This window comes from Carya illinoinensis, chromosome 3 (assembly GCF_018687715.1).
Source record: "Carya illinoinensis cultivar Pawnee chromosome 3, C.illinoinensisPawnee_v1, whole genome shotgun sequence".
NCBI classification, from domain to species: Eukaryota; Viridiplantae; Streptophyta; class Magnoliopsida; order Fagales; family Juglandaceae; genus Carya; species Carya illinoinensis.
This window is the reverse complement of record NC_056754.1, coordinates 49,040,747-49,055,813: the sequence shown is the minus strand read 5'-3', so window position 1 is coordinate 49,055,813 and position 15,067 is coordinate 49,040,747. Positions and strand designations below refer to the sequence as shown.

The 15,067-nt window shown below is 37.5% G+C and overlaps 1 protein-coding gene and 1 long non-coding RNA gene across 2 annotated transcripts; both read right to left on the bottom strand.

Annotated features, from left to right (window-relative positions):
• Nucleotides 1–804: 804 nt before the first annotated feature.
• On the bottom strand, nucleotides 805–2,575 carry LOC122305054. Its single transcript, XR_006241018.1, has 3 exons — nucleotides 2,245–2,575; nucleotides 1,282–1,484; nucleotides 805–1,108 (listed from the first exon to the last, which is right to left on the bottom strand). It is a non-coding gene; the product is annotated as an uncharacterized LOC122305054 (long non-coding RNA).
• A 970-nt stretch (nucleotides 2,576–3,545) lies between these two features.
• LOC122305053 (glucan endo-1,3-beta-glucosidase 8-like) lies at nucleotides 3,546–6,393 on the bottom strand. The gene is made up of 2 exons (XM_043117346.1): nucleotides 5,876–6,393; nucleotides 3,546–5,023 (listed from the first exon to the last, which is right to left on the bottom strand). The coding sequence occupies exons 1-2, from the start codon at nucleotides 6,226–6,228 to the stop codon at nucleotides 3,898–3,900; spliced, it is 1,479 nt and encodes a 492-aa protein (XP_042973280.1). The 5' UTR covers nucleotides 6,229–6,393; the 3' UTR covers nucleotides 3,546–3,897.
• Nucleotides 6,394–15,067: the final 8,674 nt, after the last annotated feature.

Genomic DNA, 15,067 nt, shown 5'->3' with positions numbered 1-15,067 from the left:
CCGACAGAGGGAGGATGATTTATTGTTGCGCGAGTATGAGGTTTAGAGGGAAAAAAAAAAACTAATACAAAGAGAGAATGAATGATCTGCACAAGCAAGAGGACAAAGTTCAAAGGCAAATAGTAGAGAATAGATGTGCACATATATTATTGTGTTTATACTTGGTGTTATCTATTGTTATTATTTTTGGTTGGTTCGGATGATAGATGTATCATGTTACTATTAATTGTAGCTGGATCATTTGATCGCAATTTTAATTGTAAAATGCACTATGACTATTTTGTAAATGTGTGCTTGGTAAGATTTGAGTTGGATATGGATGTTAAATGATACCGAATGTGTACGTGTGCTTAGGTTAGTTTTTGTGCGAATTGGACTAGAGTACTCATTAGTTGCTTGCAAATGGAAATTTAGTTGGAAAGTTCTTATGAGTTGCTTGGAAAGGGAAAACTGAGTAGGGAAAGATACAAATTAAAATTAAGTAAGAAAATTAAGGAAACGCGAATGCATTGATAATGGACTATAGTGATGGTTTATATTCCTGTCTATGACATGCACCATCCCTCTAAAAAAGACCTCTAACACCACATGTTTGACACGTTCTCTCCCTATCATCTCTTGCACAATCACAACCATACCCACCACCATGCAAGAAAAGGAAAATCTTTATATTTCAATAAACATCAACCACAACAAAAAATCTGATAGGTAATAAAAAAAATCTGATAAGTAATCAAACATAAGTGCTTCACCTTCTTTGCAACTAGAACAAAATATATGATAGGGAATCAAAAAAATCTGATAGGTAATCAAAACACAAGTCTATCATATTCTTTATAGCCACAACAAAAAATCTGATAGATAATCAAAACATGAGTCCATCACATTTTTTACAACCACAACAAAGTAGCCACTAAGCCCCAGAGCCATAAGTCCAGTTTACATTCGTTACAAGTCCAGTTTATTCTCAATCCATCTCCACATTCATTCATTTTTTGAGATGAGAGAAGTAAGTATAAACATCAGATTTGGGGTGCTTTCCTTCCGCATGCTCCCTGCACTTCACCTCCATAGTGGTGCACATAATTGTCTACATGCACACCTTGCACTGCATTGAATATTCACCAAGAACAAAATTAACTAACCAACAAATTGAAAGGAAGTACATAGGCAAGACGATCTTTCTTTTTTTCAATAAATAAAATCTTATTGATTATAAGAATAGGCATGAGCCCAATTAATAGGAAAGATGATTTTATCTGAGACAAGATATAGTTGCACCTTGAAATTTCATCCTCTTGATCCATGATTTGATTCAGATGCAGAAACACGAATTATACATGATCATTGTCTATGACTCTGTCTTCTCTACTTTCATGTGAATTCATAGGTGCCTCATAACTCCTCCCTTTTTGCTTCTCTTTTCTATTAATTATTCTGTCTCCCGCACACCATGAGCTCTTTGTTTTCCTGAATTCTTCCCCCTTTTTAAAAGTGGAATGGATTGAAAATGACTATTAAGTTGGTATGCATGTTGGGCTCCATTGAGGACAATTAGACCAGAGATAACAAAAAAAATGGTTGATTTGAAAATTTGACACTATATATAATGTGATCATAAGATCCCAAATTCATGATAAAAACTAACCCTTACACAAAAACTTAAAATTCTCAAGAAATTTTGAAGGGGCAAGGGGGTAAAACACAATGTTTTGAAAAAAAAAAAAAATCCACCTCACCGGTATGTGGTCATGTTGGAGAGACGAGGGCCTAGGAGTAGAATTACTCTTTAGGTAATCCTTATTGTGGATAATTGGAAATAATTGGAGCACAAGGACAAACCAATTAAAGCAATGTTCATGTAATTTATGGCACTAGAGCCACTAAACGATGGAGTAATCGAAGTGAAGCGAATGTTCCTGTAGTGATTTATTCATGATTTTAAAAAGTCATTCCATTTTTGTATCATGTTTCTTTTACTTCGTAGTGAAGTTCTATTTTGTTGTACATACAGCAGGTGACAGTACTGATTAATTGATTAAGATATAGCACCGATTCGAATCAGTTTCAACTGAGTTGAACAATTTAATGCTCTGATATATCTTAAAGAGTAAAAATTAAAACAAATCCTATAAAAAAATCCAGGAAGCATTATGAACAAGAAGAAATAGATGCAAAATAGGAAGCAAGGAAAATACAAAGCAAAAGTGTATAAACCATACGAACAGTCAGTTTCTTACATACGTTGAGCAAAATCTGGATGCATTACTCGTTGTACATGTCTTCGAGTCACAGATCGGGGTTAGAGAGAGAGAGCTACGGGAGGGAAGTGGGAGAGAAGTGTGGGTAAGAGGGCTACAGAAGTGAGAAAAGGGAGGAGAGAAAGTGCGGCCTCGAGGGTGAGAGATGGGAGTGAGGGCTACGGAAGAGAACTGTAAAATAAGTGTAAAAGTAACCCAGCCATATACAATGCGAGAGAGATAGAGAGAGAGAGAACCTTGGAGTCGTCGGCGGCTAAAAGCTACGGTGAAGGTGAGCAGAGGAGGGAGAATGTGGGAGGGGAAGGGGATTTGGAAAATTTTTGAATACGTATTGCAGGATCTATTTTGGGGGGAGGGGGGCTGGGTAAAACCATGTTGTTCAAAACGCACGTTTTGATAAAAAAAAAAAAAAAACAGAAAGATAAATCCAGCTCAGCTGGTGTGTGGTGTGGGTGAAATAGAGGCTTAAGAGTAGAATTACTCTTATATTTAAGAAGCAACGCCAGGTCTCCTCTCTCTCTCTCTCTAAAACTGCCTCCCATTCCTCTCTCTTGCATTCTTTCTTTTTCTTTCCTGTTACAGATCTTAGGCAAGAAATGCGGACGTTCACTTTCTATGAGAGAGTTTCAACAGCTTTCCATGACTATCCTTCGCTTTCTAAGCTTCTCGTTCTCTTCACCGTCAGGTACTCTGCCTCTCTCTTTGTTTCATATTTCATCTTCTTCATGCTTGTAATCTTTGTACGTTTTAGTTCTGTATTGGATTATATATGCGTTTTATTTTGGAAAATGGCTTCGTTTGATTCTGGTTCCAACGGTTAGTTATTTCTCGATACAAACGTGTCTAAAAGTGTGAGGAACATGGATGATCTGGCAAGGTTATATTGTTTTAGTTGTATTGTGGTTTTAGGAAGCTATGATTCATCGGCAACGTTCTCATCATGAACTCGATATACTCTGCGGCGTTCCAAATTCGTTTGGAAGTTTTTGGAATCTGATTCTCTTATTTTTTAAGCGATTCGACGGGTAACTTTTAGAGAATTAGATCTACTTGTATATATATATATATATATGTATGTATATGAATGATCATGATGATCTACACATGATCACAATGCACTAAAGAAATTGACAAATGCAACTAACCCGATGTGGAAATTGAAGATTCTATTGAGATTGGTATATTTCATAACCCGATAGATTGGTATGTTTTTCATCTCCTACCATATCGATTGTTGTTGCGACATATTTTAAATAATGTTTATATATTGACAAAATATAAAAATGACAAATCCATGGCCGACACATCTCATAAATAATTTAATCTATCCATGCTAGCCGTACAAATTAAGTACCAGCTAGACAAAAACAATGTGCATGAAACCCTAAACCTCCCCCCCAAAAAAATAATTGCTATTAAAGCTACGTTTAGATATGGAGTTAATCTCCTTTCAAAAAAAAAAAAAGATATGGAGTTAATCTTAGAAATTCTATGAATGGTAGGAAGTGAACAAGTCAGGATAAAATATTGAATAGTAATACAAAATAACTAAAAATAGATAAAAAATAATAATAAAATAATAAATATACACCACCCAAGCTGGCCCTAAATGTATCTAAAACTACCCTATAAATGCTTATATATATAGCAGAAACCCCAAAAACATATATCCCCAAATTACTTTTACTGCTGTATCTGAAACTCCCCCATGCAGCAACACTGCAGCACCATAAGAAATCATCACCGGGAATGAACAGTTCTCATCTGATGGATCCTCATCGGTCACCACAGCCAACCCAGAAAAATCACAGTCCCAAACCTGCTGCCCATTGACTTGATAATACATGTTGAAAGCATAAGATGCATTCCCTTCCACGCTTAGATGATTACAAGAAGACCCATAACCCAAAGAAGTGCAATCTGATCGGCTGCAAGCGTAGTCAATGCTATCTGGCAAATCATCCAAATCGCTAGCATCTGGGTTCAGAACACACCACCTTTTTGGCATATATTTCACGTCCTTAGCTGGTACCAGATCTTTATTCTTCTGCAAACCTGACAAATCCAATTCATACTTTGGCTGCCCATCGTATTCAAACAACCCCCAGTGCCTTTCAAAGCTTCCAGGAGCTACGCTTTTAGCGTTCTCATCCATGAGGCTGAACAGATATATGTCAATCACACCTTTCCTCTGCGGGGTTCCATTTCCACTCAGAACATGTCGGAGTAATCCCTGGTTGAATTTCTTTGCATTTTCGATATTTGCATTCTTGTCGCCATCAGTTGGCCACCCGACTTCACCAACTATGATTTTCATGTCGGGGTAACCAGCTTTAGACAAAGCTGAAAGTAGAGTGTCCAGATTTGCATCAAACACATTGGTGTAAAGCAAATCACCATCTTTAACAGGCTGGCTTGCTCCATCAAAGAACGCATAGTCCACGGGGAAGAAACCGTCGCCCAAATAGAGACTGAGGAAAGGGTAGCTGTTGACAGTGAAAGGCGCATCATTTGAATGAAGGAATTGGATTATTTCAATTGTGGGATCTCGGAGTTCAGGCCGGAAGTCACCAGCAGATGGCACAGGGTTTGAGTCCGGCGAGTAGTAGACGTCTGCGTTGAAGGGGACTGTGACTTTCACATTGGATCCGTGCCTAGAATGGTTGAGTGCTTGCTGGATGTTTCTAAGGGCTGGTAGTGTGCAATTGAGATAGGTACCATTGTAAGATTTAAGGAAAGGCTCATTGCCTACAGCAACATACCTGCAAAAATAATAGTCACAGTAATTTCACACGAACACAAGGGGCAACATATCCCTTTTTCTTTTTTGGGTTAAGCATAATTAATCAAGCCAGAATAAAGTATAGGCCAATCAAGATCACCTTTATAGGCTTTGTTGGATACTAGGTAGAACAAAATACAAGTTAGTCAGATTTAGTTGCAGACACCTAAGCCAGATGCCAAAGTCGTGTGTGTTGGTGTCACATGGTCATGTGAGCTAGACATAATTTGAGCTATCAAAAATTACTTTTGGATCAAAATTTATTATAAAGCTGAAGGACTTAGGCTCGAAGTACCCAGAAGATGCTAAAAACTGAATATTCCTCGATAGATCATGGAATCGACTTAATTACCTCCCACAGATAATAAAAGATGCCAGAAAAGAATATCGAAACACACGAATGACACAAAATTTGGAAGAACACACCTCAAATATGATGGTCGACGGTAATCCATTGAGGATAACTAGAACAAGTACGGGAAGACCAATTTCCAGAATGATCAAAAGCCTATTCCAAGAAGGTAGAGAGAAGTGAGAGAGTACTCATGATTCAGAAGATCATGAACAACGATCTTAAGCGGAAACAAGAACTATCAATCAATGAAGAGAGGAAGCCATCACGGAAAGCGTGGAGAATGTCTATATAGTACCCAGAAAAGAAAAAAACTCGGACCATAACGGACACAGTTGCAGCATGGGAACAAATTACAGAACCTAGAGAGTGAAAGTGATATATAGAACACTAAGGGAACATAAGATGATCTAAAAAGGAAAGGAAAACGAAACTCTAAATTGGTTTGATTAAGATAAAGAAATTAGTGCATGACTCAACTTGATATGGACTCCACCAGGGTAGGAATAACTAGTGACATAGGCATCCACCCAGGTAGCCGCAGCATTAGGACTGTTACTCATCTTCCTCAACATTTTATTGGGTAGTGCCAGCATCACTTCAATATCTGTCCCTATCAGAGCCCCAAGAATCTTCTCATCGGCCTCAAACAACTTCAGCTTGCTAAACCCATTATCCGTCAGCATTTTTACCACCTTATCCGCTGGGAGTTGTTTTGTAGACTGGGTTCCCCAGTTCACTCCAACACCCTTGCCTTTGTGGTTATGGATATGGATACCCATGCAATTATAGAGCATGGTCATGAAAACAAGAAAAAGCAAGGCTTGTGTCATCTTTTTCCTTCTTGGATGAATATTCTTTAACTGGGGTTTCTCTCTGAATCCGAATCTTTCTTGAACCAAGAGAGAATCAATGTTTCAAAGAGCAGAAATAATGGTGAGTTGAGAGTTGAGAGCATGTAAGAGAGAGGGGGCGGGGAAAGGGAATTTTTGGGTTTCTCGTTGTGGATTTTATAGCGTGAAAAAGTGATGAAACGTACCCTACTTCCTTCTCTACAAAGTTATTAGCATTTGAGAGACCATTCCATGCATTCGTAGACAAGGTGAAAGTTTAAAGGTGGGGTTTGTATAAAATAAATATAGATGAAAGTAGCAAGAAAAGAAAAAAAGACTGAAGATCCTTTCCTTAATTCAGTTATGCCATGCATCCCAATTGATATAAGGCTATTTCGTACGCACTAAGGAAGGGAAGCAATACCAATTCTTACGTATATTGTACATTAATGTGGGTGTTCTTAACTATAACAAACTCTCATCAGCCATTCCTAGCTAAGAAGTAAGAGCACTACCATCCGCTTCCTTATAAGTGGTCCTTTGCTAAACTATAGAGAAAAAATATGAAAAGGGAAGAAAAGTGCGTTACATCCAGTTCCCTATACTAATTTTTTATTTTAGGATTTGTATAGTAGCTCTTATTTATTCCAATAAAATCCTAAATCATTCTTTTAATTTTTTTATTACACATTTATTAATACATTTAGATATATTTATGATTCCTAATCTTTTTTCAAATTTAGAAACGATATCATAAAAATAAAATTTTCTTATTTTTGTTAATGTGAGGCTAATTATATTTTTATATCTTTTAATAATATTAAATAAAATCATTTTAACTAATTTTTATTGACAAACACACAATTCCAGTGTTATGTACAATTTTAATTTCTTAATAATTTTTAAAATTTAATAGTTACAAAATATTATCGTTGGAAAAAGCAAATTTTGACAAAAAAAATTATCTTATTCTTAAAAACATAATTATTTTGAAAATTTATTGTACCCACAAAAAAATAATTTAAATTTTTGTTTAAAATAATAGCTAGAAAGTAATAGTTTAAAAATATAGAAATAGATAAAAGAGTGATGAGTAGTTAATATTATAAAAGGAAGTGAGAAAAAGATACTAAAAAAATGACGAAAAATTATTTTAATAGAATAAAAAGTGAGATGTAAGGAAAACTTTAATAGAATAGAGAGATATTATTTTAAATAAAAAAAACTATTTTAATAGAATAGAGAGTGAGAGACTTCCTTTTTTTTCAAGGAAATTAAACTTTGGCATTAATAAGGATATCTCTCATGACAGCGTGCAACGAAACTCTCGGCCTTAACCACTGTTGTGACAATGGCTACAATTGCATTTCTAGCATCCCTGTAATCCTGCACCACTTGTATATATTACGTGCATGATCTTAGGCTAGACAACTTTCCATATTTATACTGACAGCTATAATGTAAATGGTCTATATATGTGTAATATCTTGACATCCAATACACGAGATTTCCTTCATAAGTTATATTGTTTTATGGTATCAGAGTGTCGTCCCTATAGAGGTTCTGTCCGTTGACGATGGACTTATTTTGTCTCAAAGCCGTTACATTACCAACTTGCTTCACTGAACAAATATGCATGAAGCCAAGCCCGTTTCCTCACCTATGTCCTCCTCTCAGAAGCTGTCGTTACTTTTTGGTTCTCCTTGTTCCGATCCCTCCTTATATCGGAGTGTAGTTGGTGTGCTTTAATATTTGTCGCTAACACGTCCGGACATTTCATTTGCGGTGAACAAAACTTGTCAGTTCATGCACAAACCAACCGAATAGCACTGGATAGCGGTCAAGCGAATTTTGAGGTACCTCAAATTTACAGTTGATTTTGGCTTGTTAATTCGCCCGATTACTTCAACCCAATTATCCATCTACTTGGATGCCGACTGGGCGGGCTGCCCTGACGATCGTAAATCCAAGTCTGGATTTTGCATCATCTTGGGTCACAATCTTACATCTTGGAATTCTGAAAAGCAACCGACAGTTGCTCGTTCCAGCACTGAAGCCGAATATCGAGCCATCGCCCATGCCACGGCTAAATCTCTTTGGCTTATTTCATTGCCTCGAGAGCTGGGTGTCTTTCTTCCACAGCAACCGATTCTATGGTGTGACAACATCGGCGCAACCTATCTCACTGCCAACCCAGTCTTTCACGCACGTACTAAGCATGTCGAAATTGATTATCATTTTGTGAGAGAAAAGGTTCAACAAAAATCCCTTGACGTCAAGTTCATTTCTAGTAAAGACCAGTTAGCTGATGGGCTAACCAAACCACTCGTTTCCACTCGGTTCTCTTTTGTACGAGACAAGCTCAATGTTTGTTCCTCCACGTTGTGCTTGAAGGGGTGTAATAAGGATATCTCTCATGACAGCGTGCAACGAAACTCTCGGCCTTAACCACTGCTGTGACAACGGCTACAATTGCATTTCTAGCATCCCTGTAATCCTGCACCACTTGCATATATTACGTGCATGATCTTAGGCTAGACGACTTTCCATATTTATACTGACAGCTATAATGTAAATGGTCTATATATGTGTAATATCTTGACATCCAATACACGAGAGTTTCCTTCATAAGTTATATTGTTTTAGGCATCAATCTGTTATGCCCAAGATTGGAGACAAAAACTAGATCGCTATCCATAACAGTACTCAACAGGAACTCATGCTTCGAGAATTCTAATATGCTTTAATAAATTATTAATAATAATTAACTTGGTCTCTTTTACTTCGACTAATGTCTAATGGCCTATGGGATTTGGAAATGGAATTAACTTCTGTATCGGTGCTTCAATGGTTTCCCCGTCGATCTCAACCTTCTTGGCAATTTGCTGGTGTTTGGTATAATATTATTCTTGCTTTTGAGAAGTTCCTAAAAGTTTGCTTCTGCTTTTAGGGTAAACTTTGGTGTCTCTTTTCTTTTATAATCAGCTTTGCATCTTTAGTTTACTGATCTGCATAAGTAATTATGATTTCTATAATTTGGATGTGGAGTCTGATTCATTGTTGGTACTGCATGGTTTAATGGTTTCCTAGCTAGTGTTTGGGATGATATTCTAGCTCTTGGGGATGGAGTTCTTAAATTTTTCTACTTTTTAGGGTAAATTTTGTGGGTCTTTTCTTATAATCAACTAACTCTGTCTCTTAACCTTACGTAATTAATCATGAGTTATATGGTTTCTAAGCATGCCCTGATTCTTTATTGGTGGTTCAATGTTTGTTTTTCCATCGATCTCAACCAGTTTCTTGGCAATTTTTGCTGATGTTCTTGCTTGTGGGAGTTCTTAAATTTTAGTTTCTGCCATGTTGTTAATTTAAGAGAAACCAGAAAATTAGCTGATGGTCCCATTATTTTATTAGTCTACATTGCAGTGGCACCCAATTGCCGCCCTGTCCTGTAGCCACTTGCCACATCAATTCTACATTAACCATTGATTTAACACATAGTTATCACACGAGAGTTTTGGTAGATTTGAATTATTGAGACATACTCCATTCCAAAAAGCAAAAATCATCAACAACTAGAGTTCATTCAGTACATAAATCCAAGCTCCTGTCAGGATAAAACAAGAAAAACAATCAGATAAGATAAGAGAAAAAATCCAGACAGATAAAAGCAAAACATAGCCGTACTAGACAGAACTTGCATCTATATGTTGTGCTTGTTGTAACAATGTAATGATTGATGTACATGTCAGCTGTATCGGAACAATAATTTGTAAGGTAGACAAACTGTTTGATGTAAAGCTCAAATGATTTTATAAATGTCAAATGGAGTAGAATTTTTCTTTTATGAATGGAATACATGGCTAACGCGGGAAAGCCAAATTATATTTGGTCTCTTTATGAATTTGTGACTGTAGAAAATGTTTTGTCCCTAGAAACGAGAGATGAAAACTTGTCAGCATTTATTAGCCTTGTTTAGTTATACAGATAAAATAAAATGAAAGTTAAAAATTAAATAAGAAAATTAAATAAAATAGTGTTAGAATATATATTTTTTAATATTATTTTTATTTTAAAATTTAAAAAAATTGAATTATTTATTATATTTTATATAAAAGTTAAAAGAAATTATAATAATTAGAAAATATATTTGATTTAAATAAGCAAACGAGCTCAAGCAAAATATAAAGAGAACCAAAAGTCGCGGTTCTGAAATTTTAGGAAGAAGTCAATATGGTAAGGGATTATAAGATGGTGCGATTCTTTTCATAAAAAATAATGAAAAGCTGTGCCAATTTCCCATGGCACGTATGAATAAGCGTTTTACAAAACAAAGTAGGACTGAAGTTATTTTCTTCTGTTAATAACCTAATTTGTTTCCCAATTCATTCCATCTAATTAAATATTAAAATAAAAATAATATTAAAAATATATATATGCTAACGGTATTTTATTCAATTTTTAACTTTCATCTCAACTCATCTAATTTCATCTCATGTGCAGAAACAAACGAGACCTAATGTTCTAGTCTTAAATTATTATCAAGGCTTGTTTTTCTGTGACCATATATTGATCTACCTCAAGTAATTATTAGGATTTCAAAACTCTTGGAATTGTTATATTTTTAGGAAGTGAAAATTATAACTTGTTTTAATTATGTAGGAAAGTTTCATTTGGTTCGAAGGGGACTAATGTTTTAGAAGCCTCTTCCCCTTGCCCCTCTTAAGAAATTGGAAAAAGCTATGGATCCTGTTAATTGGGAGCTCCCGCTCTATTTATTTATTTATTTTTTACTTAATGATTAAGAAAATATTTTTTAATAATATTGTGATTTTTTTTCTTTTTTAAAAAATATTTAAAAGTGTTAAAAAAATGACGTGAAAAAAAAGAAATATTTTGACGTAGCGGGAGCCCCCAGTGGTGGGTGTAGACCCACCCTAAGAAATTATATAAAAATAATAACAATAAAAATCTTGCTTACTCACAAAGAAATAAGAAAACAAAAAATAACCCTCTTTAACTACCAAAGGCCCAGAAGTCTATAATAATCATATATTAAATATTTTTTTCCCTTAAAGACCTGGCTCTAAAATTTTTCTAAAAGTAAAAAAATTATATATATATATATATAATATTAAAAAAATCATTACTATAATCTTTCAAGCTATTCTTTCCAGAGTAATTTTCCTTCAAACTTTTCCTTGTTCTATACTATTTTCTGTTTTCTACTCATGATTTTTGTCCATTCTCCCCAAATTCTCTTTAACATTACATTTTTTTTTAATTGTTAACACAAAATACTTCCCAAAGTTGGATGGAGCTTTGGAGAAAGACCATTGACCAGTCTTCTAAGATGATGAGGACTGAAAACAATCGTCCAAAATACCAACTTTATAGCCATAGAATGTGTTCGTGCAGAAATTTCTTATATAAATCTCCCTTTCTTACTATGTGTTGCGCATTAATTTGTAAGCTCGCTTTTTTTTATCTTCGCAAAAAGATTTGTTAGTGCAATCTGAATGTAAAAGGGCGACTTGATATTTCAAAAGGAAACTGTATTCACACCACATTCCTTGATTCGCAAGCTTCTGTTGGGATCCACTACATATGAGACAATAATCTAGGACCCAAGAAACCGAATATTAGAGGTGTTTGGGGAATAAGTGACAATGTTATGACTCACTTTTGGCAAACTTTGATGGACTCCTAGTAATGGGGAACCATCTTTTCTAAGCAACCATTACTTCAACTTTGCAAAGACTTGAAAATATAAAGTGGATGACCATCAAAAGAAAGATAGGTACTTGGAGTCTTTTGGGATTCATGGCATTATAATGAATTTGGATCTTCTTGACCGCTTAGAGTGAGAGAGAAATAAATACATGAAGTATACAATACAATATTTATTAATACCCGAGTAAATTTCATGATCAGGGAGATAAATAAATGAGTAGACCATACAACATTTATAACTACCCAAGTAAATTACATGTGCAACATAAATATTATGGAATTCACTTCATGCATGTCTCACACTCTAGATTCGATCAAACTCTAAAGAATTGTTGGAATACCCCCAAGTATGCATACCCATGCGCAGCTACCTCCTGATGTGTTGTGATGACCCGCTTTTAAGTGTATTTTCGCTGAAATAATTGTTTTTATTTTAATTAATATATCAGATATTTTATTTTATTTTAATTGCGTTTTTAAAGTCGGTTTTTAATTTATTTTAATTTATTTGAGGTTGTGTTTTATTTCTTTTAGTTGTTTTTGTGGTTTTAATCTTTTTGGCGGTTTGTTTCTTTTTCCCGGAGTGAGGACTGGACCTCATTTCTTTTCACATCTTTTTTTCTTTTTTTCTTTTTCCTTTTTTCTTTTTCCCTTCTTTTCTTTTTTCTTCTTTTTCTTTTTTCTCTTTCTTTTCTCTCTCCTCTCTCCCGCTCGACTCGGTCACCCCCCCCCGTGCTCTCTCTCTCTTCTCTCTCTCTCCCTACGCCGGCGTCACCTTCCCTAAGCCCTACCGCCGCCGTCCGGCCACCGTTCGGCCTCCCACCGGTCCCATTCTCTTCCTCTCCTTCCGGTCTACCTTCCCTCCAAAACCCACCCCCAACCGGCCGGCCATTTGGCCGGAAAAAGCTTCCAAAGGGCGCACGGATTTTGCTCCGATCCGCCGCCGTCGCTCCACCTCCGGCCACCATTTCTTCACCACTTCATCATCGACTCCTTGCCGTCCTAACCCACCTATTTCCGGCCTCCAACGACCACCGGAACAGCTCCTACGAGCTTAGTTTCCGTTTTGGGTAATCCGGCCATTTCCGGCCATTCCGCCGCCACCCACGGCCGTCCGTCACTTCCAATAGCTTCACAACCATCCCTAGACCATTCCCTATCAATTTCGTGACCTAGTTTGTCCCCGTTCAAAAGTGGGTTTTTCGGACCCACGGCCACAGTGAATTTTCACTGTGACGTTGCTGTTTTTCCGCCGTTTGCAACGCCTCGTGTTTTCTAAAATTGCCGTATAGCGCTGTAAGTATTTTCCAAACCCTATTTTCAGATTTAAATATATATTGCTCATTCAATTTATTTATTATCTGTTGTTGGTTGTTGATTCCGGACTGAGTCCGAGGAGTTTCGGGGGTCGGATGGATGGAGGATGGAGTTGCTTGATTATTTGATTTATGTGATTGGATCATTTTAATGTGCTTTGTTATGGCATTACATGATGCATGCACGTGTGTTGTGGGTTTATGAGAAAAGCCTGTGTTGTGGCGTGAGTGTGTTGCGGGTGCGTGTGTATCACGAGCCCAAGCCGGGATGGGTTATTATCTCGGTGGAGCTCCTCTGGTCACTCGGGAGCGGAATAAACTGAGTGATGTCCCCTGAGTTATCGAAAGCGATAATGGGAGCGGGACTAGGGGGTGCTTGGCTACGAACGCGCCGGGCGCGGAACCGGGCATCGGCCTACTCACCGACTCCGTGGCCCTTCGCTGGCGAGGGCTAGAGGATGCTTGGCTACGCACGCGCGGGGCGCGGAACTGGGCATCGCTCGTTGGGTGTCACATGCGTGGCGGTACTCTGCGGTGTGACACTGGAGCCAGGGTGTGCGGATGACCCCTAGGGGAGGTCATGGTGCATACGGTTAAAATTGGATAATGGTTTGAGATGTCAAATGTGTCTTTTGGCATGCGTGGAAAACTTGTGTTTTACGGGTTTGTGCATTGGGCATGTTTCATGCATCTTGTTTGAGTTATATGTGTTTTTATCTGGTAGTGTTTGGGTTTTACTTACCTGCGGTACCATTCGTGGTTCCGTAGCTTTTGGTGCAGGAGATGAGGTTGAGGAGGAAGAGGCTGAGCCCGAGGATGCGGCTCCGCCGGGTTGCTGATGTTATCTTTTTATTTGTTTAAAACTGTATTTGTGGTATATGTAATATTTTATCTATGTACGTTTTAAACAGCTTGTATTATGTTAAGAAAAATTCTGGTACTTAGTTATGACTATCTTATCCGCTGCGTGTTTCTCTGTACACTTTTGCTGCCTTGCACACACTCGGCACCCGTCGTTGGGGTGGTGACCCGGGTTGTCACCATCCGGACGTCTCAATTTCCCCCTGTTCGGGCGTGGGGATTTTGGGGGCGTCACAGGTGGTATCAGAGCGGTTTGGCTCTGGGTAAAACCACAAGTCCCGTAGGTAGTACCAGAATGTTTTTAAAGTTGTGTTTTAAAATTATGTTAAGTATAGTTGTTTTATTTGTTTTATTTGTTTATGTTTGTTTGCTTGTTTTATTTAGTTATGTTTTGGCATGCTGGTTCCTTTTATTTCTCGCTGCGTGGTGCTGTTTTTGTTTTGTTGGTTTTATGATGGTTTTATTTGTTTTCTTAAAGGAGGGTCAAGAGTGGTATTGGAACAGAATTATGGGGAGACCAGGTAGACCAAGGAAAAATACTCAGGAACCGCAAGACAATACATCCAGGGATGACTCCATAGCCGAAGCAATTCGGCAGATGACGGAGTTCATGCAACAGAATATTAGGCCACAACAGGGAGGGCCTTATCCACCATCAGGAGGGCCCTATCCACCGTCAGGAGAGCCTTGTCCGCCACAGGGAATGTATTGGCCACAACCAGGAGGTCCCTGGCCATATCAGGGAGGGCCTTGGATGTATCAAGGAGGGTCCAGTAGCATGGTGCAAGCCGGATGCACCTATGAGCGCTTCTTGGCGCATAGGACTCCACACTTCAATGGGAATGAGGATCCACTTCAGGCTGGGAAATGGATCAAGGATCTGGAGAAAACCTTTGAGGTGTGTGGATGCACTGAAGCACAACAAGTAC